The 14,471-nt window shown below is 42.3% G+C and overlaps 1 protein-coding gene across 2 annotated transcripts; it reads right to left on the bottom strand.

The window, feature by feature from the left end:
• Positions 1–1,369: 1,369 nt before the first annotated feature.
• Positions 1,370–9,139, bottom strand: LOC143673393 (protein SPATA31F1-like). 2 transcript variants are annotated; one of them, XM_077147846.1, is made up of 4 exons: positions 8,912–9,139; positions 7,071–7,123; positions 6,309–6,365; positions 1,370–5,277 (listed from the first exon to the last, which is right to left on the bottom strand). In XM_077147846.1, the coding sequence occupies exons 1-4, from the start codon at positions 9,053–9,055 to the stop codon at positions 1,542–1,544; spliced, it is 3,990 nt and encodes a 1,329-aa protein (XP_077003961.1). In that variant the 5' UTR covers positions 9,056–9,139; the 3' UTR covers positions 1,370–1,541. The 2 variants fall into 2 exon arrangements, with proteins under 2 accessions (XP_077003961.1, XP_077003960.1); XM_077147845.1 differs by lacking the exons at positions 7,071–7,123; positions 8,912–9,139 and adding an exon at positions 6,819–6,838 and having other exon boundaries at positions 6,309–6,369.
• Between the last annotated feature and the right edge of the window lie 5,332 nt (positions 9,140–14,471).

Here is a 14,471-nt window from a genome sequence, read left to right as displayed (position 1 = left end):
CAGGTCCACAGGAGGAGCTTCATTTAGTCTGTGTGTAAGGAAACATGTCACAGGACATTGTTCGGAGGGACTTTCATTTCTCAGCAGAGCTTACAGATCTCAGCTTGTCTGTCAATCTCCCCCTTGTGTTTCACCATTTCACCCCAGGGGTTTCAAAGGATTAAACCAAATATTTTCATTAAGGATAGTATATATTTCCCCCAAACCACAAATTATTGGACATTTTCAGAGAGAGGCAAAAGGCCTAAGTTCCATCTCTATTCTGAGCAGCTGATCTGATAATTAGAGACTCATGTGTGGCATTAAATTCTAAATTCCTGGTCAATTTCATGGATGGATGATGGACAGGGTACTTTCCACAACACATAAAGTTTTCTTTTGGAAGTCAAGGTGAACAGATTTGGTGCGTCTGCAAATAGAGTGGTACATAATGAAGAGATGGGGAGGGATCTGGAGGCTGAGCCTGCAGGCTTATCTGGTGCAGTCCTTGGTGGGGGAAAAGACAGGAGTCATTCTCTGAGGGCAAGGCACTGGCAGATCCCAGAAGGGAATACAGCTGACCCAATGCAGCACAGTTGCTTACTGTAAAAGTATATTCAAGAAGGCTAGGCTGGTAAAAAGGAGGATGGTGGAGAAGGATCCCAGGTGTATGTGATAAAGATATAGGACTCAGTTGTATTGTCAGGGCCAAGCTGCTGGCAGTAACTCATAGGTATGGATATATCTAGAAAATTTCTTGAGTCTGTGGTTCTTTCTCAGAAATGTCATGCTCAACTCACTGCTTTTCTTCACACTATGGGCAGCTGAGCAAAGCTCAGAGTCTACTTATCTTTTTCCTCTAAAAACATAGTTTACAGCAGATTCCCAGATAGGAACCAACAGAGAAGGGAGAGGGGAGCGAAATTATAAATTTTGTTTTTGACATCTATCACAACACAAAATCCTTGCCTCAAGGATAGAGCACCATGGCCCTCTTAGAAGAACTTTCCCTTCAGATTATGGGCATATATATAAGTCATCAGTTAATGAATTTTGCCTTTGGGCCAAAACTATACTACACCCGGCCATGACTCCTTGTCGATACTATCATCACATCCACATGGCTCATCTAGAGCCAAGGATATGATGGGAAGCTATGATTGAATCAATTCTGACTTTATCCTCAACACAACCTAGACAAAGTGCACTCTGCTCAAGCCCGTTTATCCACAGCGCAGGGTGGGCTGAGAGGAGTTGTGTGGAATGCTGACCATCTGAAATGTGCATTTAAGCTCCTTCCTTAGGTATGGATGCCTTTTTAATGTCCCTCATGGCTTTCCTTAAGACACCACAGTGGAGAGAAGAAGGAACAAACACGTAACTCTTTGCGTAGAGATACAGGGTATATTTAGGGTGGTGTTCTGCCCCACCTGCACTTAAATGAAAACGACAATAACAGTCCTCGTCCAGAGATGCAGAGCTTTGGGAGCTTGCAAACTCTCTTTGATTGCATTGGGTCAACCTGGGCAGACTATTGTTTCCTCTGAGGTGAGGATTGGGACTTATGGCAGGCTCCCTGATTGGGAGGCACAAGCCACTCGATGACAGTGCTGAGGGCAGTAGCGGAGTTGGCCCAGGACTGAGGCAGACTGGACTTGATGGGAGAGCTGCCAGAGCTGATTATTGCAGGATTGAGGGCCAGGCAAGAAGGCCAGGCCCACCTGCATTTCAGTGCATGGAGATTGGAAGTTGGGATTTCCTGTTGTCCTCTTAGACTTAGCTCGTGCCATGGGGTCTTTGCTAGGGGCTGAGATCTTTTGAACAATTTTTTTCCTGGTTTTGGCTGCTTTCTCAGCTGCAGAGAGAATGGACTCATTGTGTTCTTTGCCTTCTGTCTTGGGGTTAATACAGTGCAGAAAATGTCTCACCTTATTTCTCAAGCCAGATTCTGGAAGGCTGGGGCTCCTGTGAGCATGGCCTACTGTCACTTGCCCCTGAAAAATCTGACTATGCAGAGGCTTCCCCTGAATTTGTTGGTCCAGGAAAGGCTGGGCCTGTGAAGCCTGGAGTACCATACGCTGGGCAGTCTCAGGAATCCTTTCTGCTTTGATGATGACACCTAGCTTGGTTTGATTTTCTTGCAGGTCATTCTTTTCAGATGGTTTTTCCCAAGGGACTCTTGGAGGTAGCTCAACGAGCTTAAACTGAGGACAACTCTGGGGACTTCGCTGACTAAGAGCAGCCCGAGGTAAGTTATGGCTCCTTCGCCAGGGTCCTCGGAGTGTCCTATTCAGAAGTGTCCCTGCTGGTCTCTGATCTTCAGCAGGGTGTCTTTTTTCTCTGATTGTGGAGAGCCCAAACCCTGCATCCCCTTCTCCATAGTCCCCTGCTGTTTTGGGTTTCCCCACATCCTCTCCCTTCACTGTCAGCGAGGAAACTTTGGCTGAGTCCTTGCTCTTGCTAGGGCTGTGGGGTTCAGGGCTCCAGGCTTTCTCCAGGCTGGGGTTGTTCACTTCTGCTTCCATCTGAACACAAAGCACCTGGGCCTCTGTCTTGTCCCCACTTGGCTGTGTGATCTTTGAGGTCCAGTGGGCAGAACCATGGGGTATTGCTCTGGAACGTGCTTGATTTTGGCTCTGCTGAACTGACTTTAGCTCAATAGCCAGCTGATCTTTCAGGTGGGCCCACTGTGGGTCTGGGGCGTATGGACTGTCTGGTGGGAGGGGGAGTTCCTGGAGCAATGTTTTCCCTTGGCTGTTCAGACTCTCTTCACAAGTCTCCTTTGTGGATATGTTATCTGGGACCGCTACGATTTGTTCCCTGGACTCCCTTGCCTTTATGGGAATTCCCAGTTGTATCTCTAGGGCCTTTTTTCTCAAATGGAAATTTAGTTTATTCAAGACGGGTGTCTGGAGTGAGTAGTTGCTAATAGTCTCTTCCTGGCACTCTGGAGGCACTACCTCCATCACCCCTTCCTCCTGCACTTCAGTCTGGAACTCCTGTGCACTGCCTGCAGAAGTTTCATTGGCTTCTTTAAAGTCTGGTTCAGGATCTATACATTGGTCTTTACATAAGATTGCCTGAGTCTGATGTTCTGTTGGGCACACAAAAGGCTCAGGGACCATCTCTGTGATGGTGCATTGACTGGCAATTGCTGGGATCATGGCCCTGGAGAGAGCCACATAATAAAGAGCAGGCAGCCCTGACAAGAAGGCCAAATATTTGTGCCGTAAAGTCGTCTCCAGCTTCTCAATCGCTACCTCAGACAAGGCTTGGGACAGCTTAGAGTGTTCAATGATGGCATCTGATGAGGCCTGTTGTTGGCAGTCAAGGGCTATTGGTATCCAGGGCATAACGTCCTGAGGTAGGTCAGGATCAGCTGCTGCCTGCAGCTCTACAGGCTTGCTTTCTGAAATGCAGGGAAAGGAAGCCACTATCTGGCCCCGAGGAATTCTGCAGTCCCAGGAGCTAGCCACAAGGGCAGGGAGAGTGCCCTGGAGGATCTGCCTACATTTTGAGTTGATGTGTCTCTGTAGTATTGTTTTGACCTGAGAGAGCAAGTATGGCATGGGGTGCAATACTGGGGACATGTTGGGTGAGAACAGGTCAGTGGACCCATTGGTCTCTGGGGCTGCAGGCTGGGAGACATGCACATTGGCCAGGGCAGTGCTGTTCCAAGGCAGGGCCTGCTGATCAGTGGGCGACAGGATCAACTGCAGGGACTGCTGGATCTTCTGGGGCAGGCCCCAGCGATGGTGAATCAGCTGTTTCTGGAGGTGAAATTCCAGCAGCCTCTTGGAATGCTCTGGGAAGAAGAGGAGATCCCTTGTGAAGACTGAGATGTGCTTTCCTGGCCAGGAAGGGTCGACCATCTCAGGAGACTGGGCTGTGTCATAGGGCTCATTTATCATGGGGCCATGGCCTTGCTGAGCTCCCTGGAAAACAGCTGGCAAGCCCCACTGAAGCTGCAGCTGCCTCTGCAGCAGGTGCCACTCCAAGGCTTCACATTCGGCCAGAGTCAGAAATGGGACATTCATCTGGGCTTGTTGATGGTCAGGTGGAGAGGCCCAATATAGGGAAGGTGAGGCAGAAGATGGTGGTGAATGGGGTCGACTTTTTGGCAGCAGGGAGAGGAAAGACAGCTCATTGAAAAGAAAAGGAACATTCAAGGGGGTCTTGGACATGCTCCTGTTAGTGGAGAAGCCTTCAGAACCCAAGAAGGTGGCAACGAGGGACTCACTGTGCAGAGAAGGGAGGCCACAGAATAATTGGCTGTATTTCTGCTGCAGATGACCCCCTGAGTCATCAGCCTGTCCCCCAGACAGTGGATAAATGCTCCTTAGGACTTTAACAGTTGGAGGGGGCAAGGTCAAAGCCATAGGTTTTGAGGTTTGCTGGCTGTGGTGTCTTTGTTCTGGGTCCATTATGGACCATTCAGAAACCCAGAAGGCCTGGATGGGCTGGCCGGTCATATGTGAACCCCAGATCTGGTGGGAAATGGTCCCAAGTTTTTCAACAGAGGTCACAGAAGTATTATTCAGGATGAGAGAAACTGGTTGGTTATTTCCAGGCTGGTAAAACAATGGTGGGTCTGGTATAAACTGCTTCAGGGACTCCTCCACACGTCTGGGGAGCCCCCACCTCTGGAAATGCATCCATTTTCTGACATGTAACTCAAGAAGCCTCAGGACTTCAGGACTGAGGAATGGCAGGTGGGCAGGGAGGGCCATATGCAAAGCCATAGGATGAGTCAAGTTAGTGAGCTCTGGGTTCAGGGGCAGCAAAGGGACCTGAGATTTTAAAGGCTGCTGGCCTTGGTTCTCCTGAGCAATCTCTGAGCTTCTCTTCATCATCATCTGGTTCACTGGAACCTTAAGCTCCTCAAGTCTTGACGGAGTCACAGATTCTGTGCCTCTGGGCACATCTGATGGTGGAATTCTCTGCCCTAGATGCAGGTGTTTAGCCAAGTAATCTTGGATGTTAACCACACTGGGTGACTGGGCAGCTGTCTGGGTTAAGGATTTCTGATCCGTTAATTGTGACAGTGTGGAGGTTAGAGATGCCATTGAGGGCTCTTTAGACTCCTGGGAATCCAGACTCTTTTCAAAAGAGTCACTAGACATGGAAAAAATCTTTAGGCAGGAAGAGACCTGTGATGCCCTTGATGAAATGGAGATCAGGCTTTTTTCACCCAGTAACAATTGTTGAATCTCTTGAGCTACAGCATTGCAGACGTGGCAGCAGGATTCTGCACACAGGAGCCGTCGCACACTTCCCTCCTGAGGAAGCCAGCCCTGGCTGGGAAGGGAAACATGGCAATCACTACTGAAGCAGTGCTCTCTGCGTCCTTGGAAGGGTGTAGCCTGGGGAGTTGGCCCTGCCCTCTCCTAGTCTTTAAACCCTGGAGTCAACCCCATGGAATTCTACATATTCCTGCTTTTTTCCCCATCAGAAAATGGCATATGGATGATTAGGGCTGGCTGAGCTAAGAATCTGGGCAAGGTCTTAGACTACTTAGAAGTAGAAGGGCTCTCAGAGAGGATTAGGAGGAGGGATCAGTTCTCTGCAGACTTGTGTTGAGAAGCTGAACTAGGAGATGGGAACTAGACAGATGGAGGAGCCAAGTGGTTAGCGTTTGAGGCATCACCAGGAACTTCACCAGATCAAACCCGAAGTCAGCTTTGTTTAGGGCTAAGAAAACCGAAGCTTAGTATCCTGTTTTTCCATACTTTGAAAATTGAAATCCTTGTGGGAATTGCATTTTGGGGCTGTGGTCTGTCCCTGGACCTGTACACAATATCCCTTGGGAACCAATCCTGGTCTCAGAGATCTTAAGATGAGGATAATTCTAGGCTCATGTCTTAAGCTGTTTAGGAACTGGCCTCTCCAAACACTGACTAGAGGATTAAAGTCAGTAGCGTCCAGACAGGCTTAAAGGAGTCTGCCCTTGAAGGGGTATATATGGCAAATAGAATAGACATTGATGACTTATTAATGCAAAATCCATTCTCTTGACTGGATAACTGTTTGATTGCTGACTTCAACTCTTTCAACTCCATGTAGAATCTTTTCTGAATTAATCAATACTCAACCCTGAATTCTAGGACCACTATGGCTCTAGAACCAACAGCAAAACTGGGAGACTATTCCCTCTTGGGTTGTCTGACCCCCTGTTCTCTGGCAACCTTATCAACTCATTAGCCGGCCTGTACTGTGTATATGGATCCCTTGCAGCCATTATCACTTTTCTCATCCCTGCCCCAGGCTAAGTTGCCAACTCATCACAGGCCAGGCTAGAATTTGGAAGACCACCAAGAATGAGAGATCACCTTTTCATGAGAGAGAGCAGCTCCTGCCTCTTCTCAGCTTCTTTCCGGGAAGCTTTCCTAGCTGAGAAACCAGGTGACAATGTTACTTGGCATAGGATAGTGTTCACAGACATGAACTGAGAATGTGAATCCCAGGAGTCAATGCTCTAAGGCTAGTTTGTGTATGGCAAACATTTATGATATGCCATCTCATTTGCTCTCAAAACCATAGCAGGAGGCAGTGTCCTTAATTTTATACTGTTTTATGGATAATGAGACTGAAAGATGCAGTGACTTCCACAGGATTATAAAACCAGTAAATGACACAATTAAGCACTTCTGCCTTTGTCTTCATCTCTCCAGTCTTAGGGGAATAAGGCAGAGAAGTTTGGAATATTCCTAGGCTCTGATATTCCATTCATGGAAGGATATGAGAAGTTCTCATTTTGGTGAGTTGGAGCTTTCACTGGTTAGAGGACCTAACTTCTGGCACCCAAAGGTTAAAGAGTTTAGGATTCATGGGAACCTCACCCATAGCGGAGGAGAGATTGTGAGGAGAAAGTGGAACTTTACCTCTTGAGGGTGCATCTTTAGCCCTTTGTCTGACTTTTTTTTTTTTTTTTTTTTTTAAAGGAAAGACAGAGAGAAGGAAGGAAGGGAGGAAGAAAGGGAAACATCTTTTTTAAACATTTTCTTGTTTTATTGTATTTTGTTTCTCCGTTATTGTTACATGGGCTGGGGCCGGGAATCGAACCGAGGTCCTCCGGCATAGCAGGCAAGCACTTTGCCCGCTGAGCCACCGCGGCCCGCCCCCTTTGTCTGACTTTTTGATGACTCTTAAAGACAAAAAAGTTAGAATGCAAAAATTATCACAAATGAGATAAAATCCATAAATATTTCCTAATCCGTTTCTATATATCTTTCTATATTTTATATACTCTCCTAATTTCCCTTCCCCACTCTATTCTTTTTCACCTCATTTCCCTTCTGTGCTGATTTATGAATCATTTTGGAGCTCTTCCATACACATGCCTTCCAACCCACCCCAGGAGACATGCTGCAGGTGGTTTAGGATGACGCAGAGCAGATTAAATGGTAGATAGTTCAAGTAACTAAAAGTCTTCAGCTTAAAAAATGTTTATTTGGTACAAAATTTATATTTTGACTACTGCAGCTCCTAATATAACTTATGTGGACAGTTTAATGGAACACCATAAATACATGGAACCTTGGGTAGGGCATGAGATTTTGTAGGTTTGTCCAGAGGGATGCCCCGATAAATCCCAGAGGGATTTGAACAGTGAATAAAAGAATATTTTCAAAGTCCCCTTCAGGGGATGGTGAGAAAGGGGGAAAATTCAACTTCTCCAAGTGGAGAATTCTTGAAATTCTCACAAGCAGTGGGGACAACCAAAGCAATAGGCTGAGCCCCAATCTTGGGGTTGGTTCATATTAAACTTAACCCTGCAAAGGATAGGCTAAACCTACTTAAAATTAGGCCCAAGAGTCACCCCCAAGAGAACCTCTTTTGTTGCTCAGTGTGGCCTCTCTCTCTCAGCCAACATGACAAGCAAACTTACTGCCCTCACCCTCTCTATGTGGGACATGACTCCCAGGGGTGTGGATCTTTCTGGCAACATGGAACAGAAATCCTAGAATGAGCTGGGACTGAGCACCAAGGGATTGAGAAAAAACTTCTCGATTGAAAGAGGGGAAGAGAGAAATGAGACAAAATAAAGTGTCAATGGCTGAGAGATTCCAAACAGAGTCGAGAGGTTATCCTGGAGGGTTATTCTTACACATTAAATAGATATCACCTGTTTAGTTAAGGTGTAATGGAAAGTCTGGAGGGAACTGCCTGAAAATGTAGAGCTGTGTTCCAGTAGCCATGTTTTTTGAAGATGATTGTATAATGATACAGCTTTCACAATGTGACTGTGTGATTGTGAAAACCTTGTGTCTGATGTTCATCTACCTCTCTGACAGATGAGTAAAAAATACAGATTAAAAATAAATAATAAGGGGAACAAATGTTAAAATAAATTTCGTAGATTGAAATGCTAGTGATCAAAGAAAGGGAGGAGTAAGGGGTATGGTATGTATGATTTTTTTTTGTTTTCTACTTCTTTTTCTGAATTGATGCAAATGTTCTAAGAAATTACTATGATGATGAATATAAAACTATGTGAGAATATTGTGAATTACTGATTATAAATGTAGAATGGAATGATCATATGGTAGGAATGTTTGTGTTTGTTTGGTGTTATATTAAAAAATAACCAAAAAAAAAAAAAAGCCTTCAGCTTACATGGGCCTTAATTAACAAGCAACCAGAAAAATCAACCAAACTAGGAGGGCTTCTGAGATCCAGTGAGGTAGCTTTCCATATCCTCTATGACTCGAGAAAAGTACTCTTTTCGATTAGAGTACTATGCAGGGAAAGCGTGCTAAGGAATTATTTCCAGGCATTGAAAAGTAAATGACTATATAAGAGTAATTGAGAATATGGTATAAAAATGGGGGTGGGGAGTGATTAAGGAGGGAGACTGAGGATTTAAAGGCTTAACCAGTTTAATCCTGACTAAGGCTTAACCAGTTTAATCTAGGTTATAGTGCCTCCATACCCTGCTGCAGCTTCTCGTAGGTTCCAACTTTAATCTGTTACAACTTCTTTTCACTTGCCAAATAATTAGAATAATGATAAATATGGAGCCACAGGTATATAAGGGATATCCAGCACCCCAAAAAATATAAGTAGGGCTCAACATGGTCCAAACCTCATTAGCATGAGGAGACCAGCCATCCCTAAATCCAGGACCCTGGTTCCTAATGATTCCTAATGCTATGCCTTGTCATCTCTACCTCACAGATGATGGAACCAGGCCACCAGAATGCATCACAAAGCCCACCTGTTACCCTGTTATACAAGGACATAGTCGTGTCAAAGATTTTTTATTTGTTATAGCAAAGTTCATGTAGCGCTTCAGTCTGTAGATGAGGGTATTTGGTTATCTGTGAGAGTTATAGTCTGGTACTAAGTGTGCCACGGTCACAGGCAGTGTCTACATTCTCATTCTCCACACCCTCCACTGAGCGGATGCCTCAGTTCTCTAATTTAAGACAACCGTCTGGTCATTCTTCTCCAGAAAACTGAGTACTTAAGCATACAGAGCACCTGTAAGAGCGGCTGTGACAGAGAACCCTCCACCAACTCCCCCACCTGTACTGGATGCATACCTGAAAAGCACATGAGGTTTGGGCAGCTAGAGTTGATTAAAACTTGGAAATGAAGAGCTTTGATGTTATAGATGATGTACAAGGAATCAATAAGCAGAGATTAGGTAAGAGGACCATGTCTGATGTGCCGGGAAAAGGCCAAAGAGACAAAAGCTTTAAGTGACATTGTGGGATAAGAGTGAAGGGACGCCTCCAGTCTGTGTAGGCAGGAGATGGTAAACACTGCCTTCAAGGAAAGCACATGAATGAGATTCAGTTCTTGAGGCATGTCCAAAGTTTATGTTCCAGAGCTACCTCTACAGGTGTTACAGCATTTTGCCTGCAGAAATGGGTTGATGACCACTTTCTCCTAAGGGCCACAAACTAGCTGCTCATGGTTGGATTTAGACCTCTGCTATGGATATAGGCAGGTTGCCTGAAGTGTTATTTTTTTATTTATTTATTTTTATTAATTAAAAAAAGAATTAACAAAGCAATTAGAAATCATTCCATTCTACATGTACAATCAGTAATTCTTAATAACATCACATAGTTGCATATTCATCATTTCTTAGTACATTTGCATCGATTTAGAAAAAGAAATAAAAAGACAACAGAATAAGAATTAAAACAATAATAGAAAGAAAAAAAAAAAAAACCTGTACCTCACATGCAGCTTCATTCAGTGTTTTAACATAATTGCATTACAATTGGGTAGTATTGTGCTGTCCATTTCTGAGTTTTTATATCCAATCCCGTTGTACAGTCTGTATCCCTTCAGCTCCAATTACCCCTTCTCTCTTTTTTTTTTAATTAACGGAAAAAAAGAAATTAACCCAACATTTAGAAATCATACCATTCTACATATGCAATCAGTAATTCTTAACATCATCACATAGATGCATGATCATCATTTCTTAGTACATTTGCATCGGTTTAGAAGAACTAGCAACATAACCGAAAAAGATATAGAATGTTGATATAGAGAAAAAAATAAAAGTAATAATAGTGAAATCAAAACAAAACAAAACAAAACAAAACAAAAACCTATAGCTCAGATGCAGCTTCATTCAGTGTTTTAACATGATTACTTTACAACTAGGTATTATTGTGCTGTCCATTTTTGAGTTTTTGTATCTAGTCCTGTTACACCGTCTGTATCCCTTCAACTCCAATTGGCCATTATCTTACCCTGTTTCTACCTCCTGCTGGACTCTGTTACCAATGACACATTCCAAATTTATTCTCGAATGTCTGTTCACATCAGTGGGACCATATAGTATTTGTCCTTTAGTTTTTGGCTAGACTCACTCAGCATAATGTTCTCTAGGTCCATCCATGTTATTACATGCTTCATAAGTTTATCCTGTCTTAAAGCTGCATAGTATTCCATCATATGTATATACCACAGTTTGTTTAGCCACTCTTCTGTTGATGGACATTTTGGCTGTTTCCATCTCTTTGCAATTGTAAATAACGCTGCTATAAACATTGGTGTGCAAATGTCCGTTTGTGTCTTTGCCCTTAAGTCCTTTGAGTAGATTCCCAGCAATGGTATTGCTGGGTCGTATGGCAATTCTATATTCAGCTTTTTGAGGAACCGCCAAACTGCCTTCCACAGTGGTTGCACCATTTGACATTCCCACCAACAGTGGATAAGTGTGCCTCTTTCTCCACATCCTCTCCAGCACTTGTCATTTTCTGTTTTGTTGATAATGGCCATTCTGGTGGGTGTGAGATGATATCTCATTGTGGTTTTGATTTGCATTTCTCTAATGGCCAGGGACATTGAGCATCTCTTCATGTGCCTTTTGGCCATTTGTATTTCCTCTTCTGATAGGTGTCTGTTCAAGTCTTTTTCCCATTTTTTAATTGGGTTGGCTGTCTTTTTGTTGTTGAGATGAACAATCTCTTTATAAATTCTGGATACTAGACCTTTATCTGATATATCATTTCCAAATATTGTCTCCCATTGTGTAGGCTGTCTTTCTACTTTCTTGATGAAGTTCTTTGATGCACAAAAGTGTTTAATTTTGAGGAGCTCCCATTTATTTATTTCCTTCTTCAGTGTTCTTGCTTTAGGTTTAAGGTCCATAAAACCGCCTCCAGTTGTAAGATCCATAAGATATCTCCCAACATTTTCCTCTAACTGTTTTATGGTCTTAGACCTAATGTTTAGATCTTTGATCCATTTTGAGTTAACTTTTGTATAGGGTGTGAGAGATGGGTCTTCTTTCATTCTTTTGCATATGGATATCCAGTTCTCTAGGCACCATTTATTGAAGAGACTGTTCTGTCCCAGGTGAGTTGGCTTGACTGCCTTATCAAAGATCAAATGTCCATAGATGAGAGGGTCTATATCTGAGCACTCTATTCGATTCCATTAGTCGATATATCTATCTTTATGCCAATACCATGCTGTTTTGACCACTGTGGCTTCATAATATGCCTTAAAGTCAGGCAGCGCGAGACCTCCAGCTTCGTTTTTTTTCCTCAAGATGTTTTTAGCAATTCGGGGCACCCTGCCCATCCAGATAAATTTGCTTATTGGTTTTTCTATTTCTGAAAAATAAGTTGTTGGGATTTTGATTGGTATTGCATTGAATCTGTAAATCGATTTCGGTAGGATTGACATCTTAACTATATTTAGTCTTCCAATCCATGAACACGGTATGCCCTTCCATCTATTTAGGTCTTCTGTGATTTCTTTTAACAGTTTTTTGTAGTTTTCTTTATATAGGTTTTTTGTCTCTTTAGTTAAATTTATTCCTAGGTATTTTATTCTTTTAGTTGCAATTGTAAATGGGATTCGTTTCTTGATTTCCCCCTCAGCTTGTTCATTACTAGTGTATAGAAATGCTACAGATTTTTGACTGTTGATCTTGTAACCTGCTACTTTGCTGTACTCATTTATTAGCTTTAGTAGTTTTGTTGTGGATTTTTCCAGATTTTCGACGTATAGTATCATATCGTCTGCAAACAGTGATAGTTTTACTTCTTCCTTTCCAATTTTGATGCCTTGTATTTCTTTTTCTTGCCTAATTGCTCTGGCTAGAACCTCCAACACAATGTTGAATAATAGTGGTGATAGTGGACATCCTTGTCTTGTTCCTGATCTTAGGGGGAAAGTTTTCAATTTTTCCCCATTGAGGATGATATTAGCTGTGGGTTTTTCATATATTCCCTCTATCATTTTAAGGAAGTTCCCTTGTATTCCTATCTTTTGAAGTGTTTTCAGCAGGAAAGGATGTTGAATCTTGTCAAATGCCTTCTCTGCATCAATTGAGATGATCGTGTGATTTTTCTGCTTTGATTTGTTGATATGGTGTATTACATTAATTGATTTTCTTATGTTGAACCATGCTTGCATACCTGGGATGAATCCTACTTGGTCATGATGTATAATTCTTTTAATGTGTTGTTGGATACGATTTGCTAGAATTTTATTGAGGATTTTTGCATCTATATTCATTAGAGAGATTGGTCTGTAGTTTTCTTTTTTTGTAATATCTTTGCCTGGTTTTGGTATGAGGGTGATGTTGGCTTCATAGAATGAATTAGGTAGTTTTCCCTCCACTTCGATTTTTTTGAAGAGTTTGAGGAGAATTGGTACTAATTCTTTCTGGAACGTTTGGTAGAATTCACATGTGAAGCCATCTGGTCCTGGACTTTTCTTTTTAGGAAGCTTTTGAATGACTAATTCAATTTCTTTACTTGTGATTGGTTTGTTGAGGTCATCTATGTCTTCTTGAGTCAAAGTTGGTTGTTCATGTCTTTCCAGGAACCTGCCCATTTCATCTAAATTGTTGTATTTATTAGCGTAAAGTTGTTCATAGTATCCTGTTATTACCTCCTTTATTTCTGTGAGGTCAGTAGTTATGTCTCCTCTTCCATTTCTGATCTCATTTATTTGCATCCTCTCTCTTCTTCTTTTTGTGAATCTTGATAAGGGCCCATCAATCTTATTGATTTTCTCATAGAACCAACTTCTGGTCTTATTGATTTTCTCTATTGTTTTCATGTTTTCAATTTCATTTATTTCTGCTCTGATCTTTGTTATTTCTTTCCTTTTGCTTGCTTTGGAATTAGTTTGCTGTTCTTTTTCCAGTTCTTCCAAGTGAACAGTTAATTCCTGCATTTTTGCCTTTTCTTCTTTTCTGATATAGGCATTTAGGGCAATAAATTTCCCTCTTAGCACTGCCTTTGCTGCATCCCATAAGTTTTGATATGTTGTGTTTTCATTTTCATTTGCCTCGAGGTATTTACTAATTTCTCTTGCAATTTCTTCTTTTACCCACTCGTTGTTTAAGAGTGTGTTGTTGAGCCTCCACGTATTTGTGAATTTTCTGGCATTCCACCTATTATTGATTTCCAACTTCATTCCTTTATGATCCGAGAAAGTGTTGTGTATGATTTCAATCTTTTTAAATTTGTTAAGACTTGCTTTGTGACCCAGCATATGGTCTATCTTTGAGAATGATCCATGAGCACTTGAGAAAAAGGTGTATCCTGCTGTTGTGGGATTTAATGTCCTATAAATGTCTGTTAAGTCTAGCTCATTTATAGTGATATTCAGATTCTCTATTTCTTCATTGATCCTCTGTCTAGATATTCTGTCCATTGATGAGAGTGGGGAATTGAAGTCTCCAACTATTATGGTATTTGTGTCTATTTCCCTTTTCAGTGTTTGCAGTGTATTCGTTACGTATTTTGGGGCATTCCGGTTCGGTGCGTAAATATTTATGATTGTTATGTCTTCTTGTTTAATTGTTCCTTTTATTAGTATATAGTGTCCTTCTTTGTCTCTTTTAACTGTTTTACATTTGAAGTCTAACTTGTTGGATATTAGTATAGCCACTCCTGCCATTTTCTGGTTGTTATTTGCATTAAATATCTTTTCCCAACCTTTCACTTTCAACCTATGTTTATCTTTGGGTCTAAGATGTGTTTCCTGTAGACAGCATATAG

The sequence above is a fragment of the Tamandua tetradactyla genome, chromosome 2 (assembly GCF_023851605.1).
Source record: "Tamandua tetradactyla isolate mTamTet1 chromosome 2, mTamTet1.pri, whole genome shotgun sequence".
Taxonomy (NCBI): domain Eukaryota; kingdom Metazoa; phylum Chordata; class Mammalia; order Pilosa; family Myrmecophagidae; genus Tamandua; species Tamandua tetradactyla.
Note: the sequence above shows the minus strand (reverse complement) of the source record. Positions and strands in the feature narration are given on the sequence as shown.